We start from the raw sequence: 13,897 nt of genomic DNA, 5'->3' as shown, positions 1-13,897 counted from the left end.
GCACACTATATTAACTTAGTTAACATGATAAATGACATTTGCGAAAGTGATCCAACCCCTTTAAGACTGGTGCTTCTTAGGGGGTAACCCATCAAAATGCCAGTTTTTGTCCTTTTTTTGTTTTTGGAGTGTCTGCTTGGTTTGAAGCCACATTTTTTGTGTGACAAATTAAAAAAATGTCCCACACTGTTTGTTACATTTATTGCAGGAAATACCTATGGATTTTTTAGTCTAAAGTCTAGTCATATTTATCAGGCTTGTTTCACACTGCCGGCACAGCCTTCTGGCAGGCTGTTCTGGCATAGAATGGTGGGAATCGGGCTGACACAAATCAGTGTGCATTGCAGTATTTGTCAGGCCGATTTGCGGTATATTTGCCAGGTTTTGGCCGGACCTCCATCAGACCCCATTATAGCTAATAGGACCAGACGGCATTCTGGCAGCATCCGGCAGTGACGGAACCCCTGAGGAAGCGACTGTGAAACATGCGTCAGGACCAGGACTACATTGGTCGGATTATTTTCTATATTAATTACTCTTTGATGAATTTTGTATATACTTTATTGCACTGAGCACTTTATTTATAATTACTTTTGTGACTTTTCCTCTGACTCATATTTTTCCATTGAGGAGGTCGCACTTTACAATTTGGGGAACCTTTTTTCCTTCTCTCCTCTTGGTTTAGATAGTGTTGAAGGAAACGAAACACTAAGGCCTCTTTCAGACGGGCATTGTGGGGGAAAATGTGCGGGTGCGTTGCGGGAACACGCACGATTTTTCCGCGCGAGTGCAAAACATTGTAATGCGTTTTGCACTCGCGTGAGAAAAATCGGGCGTGTTTGGTACCCAAACCCGAACTTCTTCACAGAAGTTCAGGCTTGGGATCGGTGTTCTGTAGATTGTATTATTTTCCCTTACAACATGGTTATAAGGGAAAATAATAGCATTCTGAATACAGAATGCATAGTACAATAGCGCTGGAAGGGTTAAAAAAATAATAATAATTTGACTCACCTTAGTCCAGTTGTTCGCGCAGCCCGGCTTCTCGTCTGTCTCCTTTGCTGAACAGGACCTGTGGTGACGTCACTCCGGTCATCACATGGTCCATCACCATGGTAAAAGATCATGTGATGACAGGAGTGACGTCACCCCAGGTCCTGTTCAGCAAAGGAGACAGAAGAGATGCCGGCTGCGCGATCAACTGGACTAAGGTGAGTCAAATTATTATTATTATTTTTTAACCCCTCCAGCACTATTGTATTATGCATTCTGTATTCAGAATGCTATTATTTTCCCTTATAACCATGTTATAAGGGAAAATAATAATGATCGGGTCTCCATCCCGATCGTCTCCTAGCAACCGTGCGTGAAAATCGCACTGCATCCGCACTTGCGGATGCTTGCGATTTTCACGCAATCCGATTAATTTCTATGGGGCCTGCGTTACGTGAAAAACGCACAAAGAGGAGCATGCTGCGATTTTCACGCAACGCACAAGTCATGCGTGAAAATAACCGCTCATGTGAACAGCCCCATAGAAATGAATGGGTCGGGATTCAGTGCGGGTGCAATGCGTTCAACTCACGCATCGCATCCGCGCGGAATAGTCGCCCGTGTGAAAGAGGCCTAACACTTTTCATCTATGGGTTTTGTAGACTAGCATATGTATGCATGATGCTATTACCGGATTTTAAATATGTGGTATAATTGATTAATAAAACATGTATTTTATATACTATACTGCTGTGTATTCTATCTTTGGGGTGGCGATCTGTAAACACTAGTGTGAAACTAGCCTCACAAAGGATCGCTTTGTATGTCGCCAGGTGACTACTTAAAAAAGTCACAAGGATAAAAGCTAAAAATGAAACTCTGCCCACAAAACATTTGGCCGCCCTTTAGTAAATGCAAACTGCCGGGCATGGCACAAACACCCTAAATATGGTGCAAATATCTCAAAAGTTAGGCACAAATGGCTATTCCACTGACAAAACAGGCAAAATCAGACCTCTCTTCTGGAGCACCGCATTTCATACATAACGTCCTACGGTAGTAAAAATTAAACAAATAAAAGTATATTTTTTTTAAAATGTAAAATACACAATTATTTTAAAAATAAAAAACTAATAAAAAATTCAAATCAGCCTATTTTATATATTAAAATAAACAATAAAAAACATAACTGATTGATTGCTGCCTCCAAAAATGCCTGCATTATTCAAATCTATTAGTATTTATCCTGTCTGGTGAACAGTGTAACAGAAAAAAATGCTTCATTGTTTTTGATCACTTCATCTATCCAAAAAATGGAATAATGAGTGATGTAAAAGGCATGCATACTCCAAAGAGGTATCAATAAAGACTACAGATCATCCCAGAAACATAACAAAGAGTATGGCCGCTAAAAACGGCTTCAGTTGTATGTCGGTCCATGAAAATGGACATAATAGAACATGTTCTAATTTTTTATGTCTGTTTTTCACTGGTGATCAAAGAAAAAAGGGCCGTGTGAATAACCCCAAAGACTACCATTGTTCAAGAAAATGGTCATCAGACTCACCCTTTTATTTTTATTTTTTAAGCTTCCCACTACATCATATGGAATATTGAATGATGCCACCACAAAAAAACACACCCTTATATGGCTATGTGTAAGGAAAAAATAAGAAATAATGGCTTGGTTGGAAGGTGGTTAAGACATGTTGACGTAAATGTGCAGGTGTAAAGTAAATTATATCTTAAAAATGAATGAATGCCACAAACCACATAAAACTGACACAAGCACGTCATACATTTGTCGCATATCCAAAACACTCCACTTTCCTGGCAAAAGCCTTTCACCGATTAAACCCTAAAGGTAGACAGACCAAAAAAAGCCATAAGAAAGATGTACATGCCTATGTATGCATCGCAACGTGCATCGCCACCACGTCCTTGTTAAACGAGATGGCGGTGGTCGTGTGTTTCATTCACGTGACCACTTACTTTGTCGTCCAAGGCTGCTGCAGCCTTTCTTTGCGCTGGAGCTGGACAGCATGTGATTCAGCGCCTGCGCAGAAATATGGAGCATTTGCAATAGGAGATCTGCCCCACTGTGTTTCAATTCCTCACTATATAAGATATCTGCTTGCTGTGAATTAAACATTATCGATTACTTCCACAGGCTAAAAAAAAAAAGTCATGTATTAAAACTACTTACAGCTGAAAGCTTGGTACAATGTCACGTCTAGCCAATCGTCAAGTATTAGGGTTGTATCGGGTTTCCATCCTCTAGATCAGGCATGCTCAACCTGCAACCCTACAGCGGTTGCAAAACTACAACTCCCATCATTCCCAGACAGCCTACAAGCAAGGCATGGTGGGAATTGTAGTTTTACAACAGCTGGAGGGCCGCAGGTTGAGCATCCCTGCTCTAGATATATACAATAATGCTTCTATTCAATCACAGCAAGCAGAGATCTTAAAACCCATGGAATTATTCTCAAACATTAGTTGTCCCTCTTACATGTGGCCGCAGTTGGCAGACTTCACCTGCTCCGTGTCACATCACATAGTATGTAGTGGCGCCATGAAGACCTCCACATTATTATCTAGAGCGACCTCCAGCTACAGGGGGGTGTACTGATACCGGAGACCCCCTTTATGTTCCATCAATGGAAAGCAAGAAACACTGCAGAAGAAGAAGCACTTTCTATGTAGATTTTTGGGCCACACATGACAATGACACTTGGGAGCAATGGCTCAGGAAAGAATTAAAGTAAAACCAAGAGGAGGATGGTGGTAATCTCCATCACGCTGCAACCCTCAACTAGATTTTGGCTATCTTAATGTATCTCTCAATCTAGCAAGAATAATGCCATTTATGCATTTCTCTAATATACTCAGGTGGCTCTAAGGTTGAGTTCCATGTCTCGTCGCAGCCACTGGGTGGCACTGTCTGTTCCCATGGTTGGTATGTGTATTATACCGCACATATAGCATAGCTCCCTTACATCTGGTCGCATTAGAGGCAGAGCTCATTTGCATACCCTTCTACCATGAGTCCCACCTATGGAGGGTGCCCCATATAGTCCAGCAAGTGTCTTTATTTCAGTTTATTCCAGTAAGCTTTGCTGCAGGTACACAGAGATGTATAGGAAGGGCAATGGAGATTTGACTTTTGTTTCTGGTGGTCCTGCTGAGCTGTGGGGGCCGTCTGTTGAACCAGGTGTCATTCCAACTGTGAGTGCGGTGTGTGTACTTACTAATAACATTGTATGGATGGTGAATATATACAAGTGTATGTTCATGTAAGTATAGGGCCTCAAAAATTGGTTAATAGTAAGATTGACTTTGTTGCCTTGAGGTTATGCCATGATTGATGTAAAACATAAAAATCAGACATCATATAGTATATGACAACCTCTTTCTGACAGCTAGAACCACCCCTGTGCCTCCCCAATTAATCTACTAGATTGTCTTCAGGCTGGCAGCGCAGGGGTATGCCTTTTCTACTAAAGCTCTCTATCTCGGGGGGGGGGGGGGGGGGGTCCTTTCCCAGGGGACATGTCCTTTCTACTGCAGCTCTCTCCCTGCCAGAGCTCGAGGGGGGTGTCCTTTCTTCATGGAAGTGTCCTTTCAGCTGCAGCTGTCTCCCTGTTGCAGCTCAGGGGTTGTGTCCTTTCTGAGACAGCTGTCTCCCTGTCACAGCTCAGGGAGTGTGTCCTTTCTGATGCAGCTGTCTCCCTGTTACAGCTCAGGGGTTGTGTCCTTTCTGAGGCAGCTGTCTCCCTGTCACAGCTCAGGGGTTGTGTCCTTTCTGAGGCAGCTGTCTCCCTGTCACAGCTCAGGGGGTGTATCCTTTCTCAGGGTTGTGTCCTTTCTGATTCAGCTCTTTCTATCACAGCCCAAGGGGCGTGTCATTTATGTTGCAGCTCTCTCCCTGCAATTGTCATAGATATAGCTGGTAGCAGTTAGAGGATGGAACTGAGCATGTACAACCACCTAAGCAACTCAGCGGGTAGACGTGCACATTACTATACAGATGAGACCCAGGGGGCAGCATTATAATGAAGTATACAAAAGATCTCACAACTAGACGATTTTTGCTACAGAAAATAAATTACAAAATTAACTAGTTTTTCATGCTGAATTATATTAAAACAACATTTAATAACAACCCAATAAATGCTGAGCTTTGCTTGGTATGGACAACAAAGATATTTACCAATTTATCAATTTTTGCTCAATTTAGTTTTCGTGTAATTCTGGCACATTTTGCATTACCTTTTTGGTGCAGATTGATTGAAAAATGTAGTCTTACTTTAGCCAGTTTTCATAAAACCTATGGAGCACAAAGCTCTATAGCTATCAATGGTTCCGCCGAAGTGATGAAGAGGCGCAGGCGCAGTTCTAAATGTAAGATTCTGGTAAATGAGACGGACCTGCTGGCCCCTCCCCTTCTCCGCCACACCCACAATTTTAGACCTGGCATGAACAGGGAGAAGTCACAGACTGCGGCGTATTGCGGCATATTAGGCGCATTTCAGATTGATAAATGACCCCCTATATGTATGTATATGTGCATGGGCTGGTATGCAATGTGTATGTGTAGTAGTATATGTGCATGTTTGTACTGTAGGTGTATGTGTACTAATAGTATATATGTGTGCATTTATGTGGTTTTGTGAATGTGTATGCATATAACTATAATTCTGTGTAATACATATAGTGTGAGTATGTATATATATATATATACTTATGTCTGTGCTTGTTTATAGTTATATAATACATGTGTTCAAGCATGTATGTAAATGTGTGTGTATTTACATAGGTGTGTTTGTGTGCATGCAGGTAATGGCTCATGCACGCGACCGAATGTATTTTGCAGTCCGCAAAAAAAAAAACAGATCCACAAAAAATACGGATAACGTCCGTGTGCATTCCGTATTTTGCAGAACGGAACAGCTGGATCCTAATAGAACAGTACTACCCTTGTCCGTAAAGCGGACAATAATAGAACATGTTCTATTCTTTTGCTTAACGGACATGCAGAAACGGAATGCACACAGAATAACTTCTGTTTTTTTTTTCCCGTACCCGTTAAAATGAATGGAAAGAGCGGAAAGAAAATACGTTCATGTGCATGAGCCCTAAGCATGTCTACATCTGTAGCTCCGCGCTGTCTGCCTACATGTGTTTGCGGTTTACTCCTATAGCTGAGAGGCCCGATTCCAGCGGTACTACCTGGTCATGTGACCATTTGCAATATCACTGCAGTCAATGAGAAATGTAACCAATTAAAACTATTTACGCTTAATAAAACATCTTTAGATTTTACCGACCGACCAATAGCATCACATCCAACCTGCATTATAGATCACATTTTATATAACATTATCTCTGGAGAGGACATGGACGCCAAAGCGTCGGAGATGTCCCAATGTTAAAAACCACAAAGACTGTGCAGGACTCCACCTCCGTCCTGCAGGGATTGGGACGACAGCAGCTTTCATGACATATATGATAGATTAGCAGCCTGTCACACTCTGTCTACCTTATCATAGCAACAGGACAACTCCAGACTATAACCTCAGTGAATATCACACTACCCCTAACCCTAGGTTACATGCCAAACACAACCAATCAGTACCTAAAGAGGCTGAAATCCTAGCAATTTATACATATGACCCAAATTCACCAAATGTCCCACAGACCGAAGAATTAGGGATAAGAATGCATATTGCTGTGTGCACACTTGAAAATGATGCTAAAGGACATACCTACCATAGAGGCAGGTAAGCTGCTATAGAGCTCATAGAGAAAGTCCATGGTCAACTTACATTTGGCCAGTTTGATGCCAATCTAGCCATGGTTTATGTTCCCATGGTAAGTCCAAAAAGTCTGAAACCATCCAAATATCTATAAAGGGCTTCAATCTGTGTTGTTTAAAGGGAATCTGTCACCAGTTTTATGGTGTCCTAACTAAGGGCAACATAAATACGTGACTGATTCTCTTAGCAAAATGCTGGGTCACTTTCTTTAATTGACCCAGTCAATCTGCCAACATCTTGTATTGAAAAGCTCCAGCTGATAATGATGAGTCATGAATATTCATGAGCTCCTGACTCTCCCCGCCCACCTGCTACTGAATGACAGTTTGTTTCCATAGGAATCAGCAGCAGGTGGGCAGGGGAGTGGCTATAGCTCTGAATTAAATATACGCTGGACTCAATGACATCACGCCGGACTCGAAACAGCTCATTAGCATGCGGCATCTTTGTGTGTGTATTATGAGGTAACCATCTGTCACACCAGTAAGTGAATACATCTAAGGTACTTTTTAGTAGTTAGTGATTGTATATAATTAGTTAGATTATAAATAATCAAATATCCACATGACAGGTTCCCTTTAAGCTGTATTCTAGGATTTCTGATTTTTACATGTATTATTAAATAGAATGTTTTTGAGCATAATGCCTCTGTATTGTTTAAGCTTTATTCTAGGATTTCAGACGGTGGAAAGTGGTCACAGCTACAACCAGGTGGGGTTCATATGTTGTGGAATTGGTGTAGATCCGACACTGGAAATCCACACCAATGATAAAGTAAAGTCAAGTGAATGCTGTTTTATCAAAAAATTGCATCGCTTTTTGAGTGTGTGGCAAAAAATAAAATTCACGGCATGATCAGTCTGTTGTGGAAAAATTGACACGTAAATCTACATTTTATTCCAGATTTTTCATGGTTTGCTCAAATTTATCTTTTTTCTTTCGTTGTTAGTTCCAGTTTTCAATGAGTTTTCTTTAAATAATTTCCCTTAGGGTCAAAAAGTTATTGTTAAGGGGAGGGGGGGTGGTTTCCGAGAGTATAAAAAATATGGCTAACGGCTCATGCACACAAGCGTGTGTGCACCGTGCCCATATTGCGGGCCGCACATAGCAGATCGGGAATATACAGGCAGCGGCCATTGACGGATGGGGACCCATTGACTTGAATGGGTCCGCAATCCTCAAGATACAGAAGCACTTTGAACTACTTCCGTGGGATTTCGTCCTTGCCACCGCACAGCAAAAAAATAGAACATGTCCTAATTTTTTGCAGTGCGGACCACTGTGCGGATCAAGTCAATGGAAACGGCATGCACAGAGTTGGTGCCCATGCATGGCGGACCGCCATTTGTGGTCTGCAGCATGGGCGTGAGACACGCATGTGAATGAGTCCTAAGGCTAGGTCTACACGACGACATTTGTCGCGCGACAGATAGGGGCGCAACAGTTGTCACGCGACATTTTGTTGCACTAATGTCGCGCGACAATTTTTATAATGGCAGTCTATGGTGTCGCACTGCAACATGCGACATGTTGCGACTGCGACAGTCGCAGAAAAATCCATCTCCAATGGATTTTCTGCGACTGTCGCGTCGCAGTCGCAGCATGTCGCATGTTGCAGTGCGACACCATAGACTGCCATTATAAAAATTGTCGCGCGACATTAGTGCAACAAAATGTCGCGCGACAAATGTCATCGTGTAGACCTAGCCTAAAAGTGGGATTTAAGCTAAAATAATTTTTTCAAAAAAGCAAAGCTCACTTGTTAAATACCCCACCATTCCAGCACCGCTGCTCCAATGGTCCCCACCGATCTGCAGGGATGACATGCCTGTTTGCTGACATGACTGCTGCAGCCAATCACAGGCCTCAGCAGTTTTGTGCTGTACACTGCTGAGGTCAGTAATTGGCTGCAGCGGTCACATAGGTAGATAGGCACCTCATCGCAGCAGCAAAGTAAACAAAGACTGGCGGGAACGACCATATTGGGGTGAGATTTTTACATGTATTATTAAACAGCGTGTTGCTTTTTTATTTTTTATTTGAGCATAATGCCTACCATTAGCCACAGTTTTTACATTCTCAGAAAACCACTTTAAATGATCTGATAATTCACTATATTAACTATATGACTATTGAACCATCATGTATGTGTAGAAATAATATGTATACATTTTTTTATTTTCTAAAAATACACTACAAACAAACGTATTCTCTCAATGACTAAGCTCTCAACACATCTCAAACCCTGATAGTAATAACACATCAAATAAAACATAATGACAAGATATTATATTTTATGCTATGTACAGGCTGGTAACGTAACTTAATATGCTCAGCAGCATAGACACATATGCAATGATTTACATGCACTACATAATACTGTATTCAAAAAAGCTAATAAAATACATGTATGAAGTGAGTAGCTAAAAACATGTATTCAATATTCATGTCTTTAATTTGTACCATGGCACAATTGATGGTTATTTATCACGTACATTTTTATATGTTTAAGCTAAATATGTAATAAAATATATATTTTTATAAAATAAAATATAAAATATTATTTTTTTATATCATGTTCTCATTAAAAATAATTATTACAAAATGTCTTTAAAAAAATGCTGCTGTTGTATATAAAGTACTTTTTATCCAGGACTGACTGTTTGGGCCCCAGTTATCTTATCCTATGCCTTTGTGCTGTATACATTATTTTTACCCAGAAAACATACAGCTGAGCATTGACCTTCTAACATAAATTCACCGCCAGCTTTGGCTCTATTAATCCAAGGCGATTTTCTTCATTGATATTACAGCAATCACATTGTTTATAATAATGGAGATTTTAAACATTTTCGCTGTGATTTGTTAAGTATCTGTTTAGCTGACACCACAATTTGTACTCCAGATCGTTTCCTCCCCCCTTGCAATAAAAAAAATAACCTCTCGATAAACTGAACAATGTAGTGTAAACCTTCATCCAAAAAACACTAATTAAACATGATTTGCAAAGGGACGTGTATATTTATAGGACCACACTAGATTAGCAAAGAGGCCAAACTGCAAGAATATCTGGATGCAATTACTTAATAATTTTTAGTGCTTTTTTTTTTTTTTTTACATGCTGAAAGTTTAAGGGGCTGTCCGTTTTAATGGTAAGTTCTAAAAAATATAATAAAAGGTATCAATAAAAAAAAATTAACTATAAGGATATAGAATATAGAAAAAAACACAAACTAAAAAAGTTAAACAAAATAAACACTTGATATTTTTTAAATTTCTTTCTCATTTTCCTGGGGGGGGGGGGTGGGGGGGGAATACTCCATTGGAATTTTTGTATCTTTTATATAGAAATGAAGACATGAAAAAGTGACAAGAAGTAAGAATACATTTAAAAATATATATTTCCATCTAGATTTCTTTTAAAAAAAAAAACATTTAAAAAAAGGGACAAAAAAGGGAAATAAAATGTGTCATATATTTTGTATTTTTTATTTCATGAAATGCCTATCACTAACCTCAGAGGTCAAAATGAGCAGTAAACAATTCTAAATCGAGATTGGGGCAGCAATATTTTCACTGACCCGGTATCATGGGTGAATCTCAATTTTAGCTCCATGAAATGTATATTACAGATCAGATTACTTTATCAGCAATACATAAGAGACAGGCTTCACTTGCAGTTGGGCAAAGCTGCCTGAGGATAGACAAGTGACCTGCACAACAAGCCCAGCACAGAAGGTCGCCCTTGGCTCTTTTTATGCAGCAGAGTTGGACATTTATTTCTAACATAAATAAGGGTCTTGCCTAAAAGAAAAAAAATCTGTAATGCTCTGTTATACTCTAGTCCTGGTGAAAGATACTGGAGAGTGGACGCCTCTCCATTGTTACCACTAGGGGTCAGGTACTTTGCCTCCTTTACCTTCAGCTACATGCAACCATTTAGTGCTGAATTATCGCATACAATGATCCTGCACTGTTCCAACCCCCATCTATGATGACAGCAGCTACTTCCATGTCACTCTTCATACTCAACTTAATAACCAAAGATTTTACTGTTTTCCCATCTGGATTAACCTGATAATGTGTCTCTCAGTCATTACTGGGAACAGACCTGAATGGAGCCTGCAAGAGTAAACCAGGCAGCGACTACATCAGCCTCTATGAAGGAATGTCATAGAAAGTCCCATTACCAGGAGAGCCTACATATCTTCTACCCCACCGTACGCTCCATGTCTTTGTGTATTCTATGGCCTGTACAGATGTAGCAGAGCGGAATTTGCCATTGGTCACTCTTTGGGTAGGGTTAAAGGATAACTTCAGAAGCTCAGTTGTAACTACCATTAACCCTTTCCCATCTATGGTAAGAATAAAGCATGTGAGGGAGAAGTCCTGCCCATGCTGCAGAAACAACCCCGTTCAGATATATGGAACTGATTGCAGAAATTTTGGTAACAAATATGTAGAGCAACAACAGGGACCAGAAGGCTTCCCACAAAACCATGTCAGTCCCATTAAAGTTTTCATGCAAATTTGCCCAATTATTTTAAACATCTGACAATGGCAATTACTATGCATGGTGATAAATAAAGTCCTCAGCAGACAAGACCATAGGGAGACCTGGATCAACAGAAAAGATGACTCTGACAATGTCAGCTCTGCTACTGCACATCTGAGAAGCCCAGCACTGCTATGTCTAATTATCTATCCATCTATCTATATCATATCTATCTATCTCATATCTATCTATCTATCTATCTATCTCATATCTATCTATCTATCTCATATCTATCTATCTATCTTCTACTTTTTGATCTATTAACTATCGAATCTGTCTATATTAATCTGTCTAATATATTTATCTGACTGTCTGTCTATATTTATACTTTCTATCACTATACTAATCTATCTATCTATCTATCTATCCTTCTATCCATATATCCAGAAGCCATTGCTGTATTTCACCATTATAAACTCCATCCCCTGCTCACTTGTCTTTAGCCCCTGCATCCCTCCATCTGTGTCACTACAATCACTGCTGCTTTTCTTGCACTCGGTAGAAATCTGCAATCCTATTGTAATATAAAATACCACACGGAATCATCTGTCACCTTTCCTATGCCCAGCCATTGGCAGATTGTGACAAGACATAAACTGTCCTTTTGAGCACAGAATGCTTGAGCCTGGACGTTGTGAGTCCTGGTGGTGAAGCACCTGTTGTGGTGCTGGGTGTAAAGACAGAGGGGTGAAGGGAGCTCAGTGTAATATCAGTCTAATATATGTGGGAAATTGGGATTCATTGTAACAGAGCTGCGCCCTGTCCTCAGCGGGTCCACTGTCAGGGCTCTGGGTGATCACCACACTACACCTCAAATAATCCCAGCAGAAGCAGCAGCATGCCCCCAGCAAGGACCAGGCTACTGCCATTCATCCACCAGAACAGGCTGGCACTGCTATTGATCACAAGGGGGTACATGGATTGCTAGCTCTTCAGCCCAAGTAGTTCAGTGATTGCCATAAGCTAAACCTAAACTGAGTGAGTTAATTGCTAGCTCTTCTGTCTAAGAAGCTCTGCAAGAGACTCTATAGTGTGAAATTGAGGGGCACTTGCAGTAATAAGAAATGAGTTGATTGCTAGCTCCGCAGCCTAAGACACAAATAGTGATCTGGTGGAGCACACAGTCCAACTACAACTGGTCACAGTGGAGTGATTGCTAGCTCTGCAGCCTAAGACACAAATAGTGATCTGGTGGAGCACACAGCCCAACTACAACTGGTCACAGTGGAGTGATTGCTAGCTCTGCAGCCTAAGACACAAATAGTCTGAAGCGGCAATTTAATTTACTTTGCTTCTAAAACTGAAGCATCCCATAAGCAAAGCTGTCAGTTGTATGAATAATACTAGAGTTGATTGCTAGCTCTTCAGTTGAGCTCTTTTAGAAGGGTGCTCTAACCAATAGATAGAGTTGTGTTCTGGAGGAAACTGTAGCAAATAATAGCTGATCACACAAGTATGGCTGATTGCAAGCTCTGCTGCCCAGGAGCCTCCAGGGTGCTGCTACTGGATCGGATACCTGTGATACATCTATCCTCTGGGGCTGTGATGGTGTCTGATCAATACTGACATGTGGCAGATACATTCTCCTAAATGACCTTCTATGAGGTGAGAGATCCATACAGTTAGAGTAACACCTTAAAGAAGAGAATAACATATAACTTACAGCCAGTTGCTAGCATTTGCAGAGAAAACTGCTAAAATCATCATCAACAAGGACCTCAAGAAGTATTCAGGGGTCATCCTGAGGAGCTGGGGGGTTCCAAAATAAATGTGTCGAAATGCAAAGTACAGAGCAGGTTGTTGTAGGTCCTCAGTGGTCAGATATCTGTCCTGACAGGTCAATATCCAGAAAGATACAGAGGGACCCAGCTAAGTCCAGTCTAATGAATGTGTCTAGGAGCAGATCAGGACAGGGGAAAGGTATGTGCCAGCTCTAAAGTCCAGAGGGGTGAAGCTGGCAGACAGCTGGGTCTGGTGGTCCTGGTAAGAGCTAGTGATCCTTCCTTAGCAGGGCACTGCAGGTGGCATCAGCACAGTGGTCTCTAGATGGTGACAGCAGCCGGCTCCTCCAGCACTGAGCACAGCATGGCACACTCCTCTAGCAGTGCCTCCTGCCTGGGTCAGGAGCAGAATGTCAGCTCAGCGGCAGGAGTCCCGGGATGGAAACACCAGGAGAGGGGGCAGAGGGGAGGAGCAGGGGCAGGGCTGGGGTGGTGATACCCGGGCGGGGTTACCGGCTCAGACAAGCCCTTGGGGAGGGACACGGGAGGCGATGTACAGCTTATGTGCAGGCTGGGTTCATTCATAGCGCTGACAGCCGGGAGCAGAGGAGGAGGACGGTCTGCGCTGCCGGAGGAGGAATCACACACTGCTGTACTGGCACTAATCACACACTGCTGTACTGACACTAATCACACACTGCTGTACTGACACTGATCACACACTGCTGTACTGACACTGATCACACACTGCTGTACTGACACTGATCACACACTGCTGTACTGACACCAATCACACACACTGCTGTACT

At 41.5% G+C, this 13,897-nt stretch overlaps 1 protein-coding gene across 1 annotated transcript in view; it reads right to left on the bottom strand.

Annotated features, from left to right (window-relative positions):
- The window catches only part of WNT4 (Wnt family member 4), a 71,063-nt gene extending 57,582 nt beyond the window's left edge, over positions 1 to 13,481 (bottom strand). Inside the window, exon 1 of the mRNA XM_044281946.1 lies at positions 13,031 to 13,481. Within this exon, the coding sequence (XP_044137881.1) occupies positions 13,031 to 13,107 (77 nt within the window). The 5' untranslated portion in view covers positions 13,108 to 13,481. The remainder of the gene's footprint in view (positions 1 to 13,030) is intronic.
- Positions 13,482 to 13,897: the final 416 nt, after the last annotated feature.

The sequence above is a fragment of the Bufo gargarizans genome, chromosome 2 (assembly GCF_014858855.1).
Source record: "Bufo gargarizans isolate SCDJY-AF-19 chromosome 2, ASM1485885v1, whole genome shotgun sequence".
NCBI classification, from domain to species: Eukaryota; Metazoa; Chordata; class Amphibia; order Anura; family Bufonidae; genus Bufo; species Bufo gargarizans.
The sequence above is the reverse complement of the archived record's forward strand: the minus strand, read 5'-3'. Positions and strand labels throughout refer to the sequence as shown.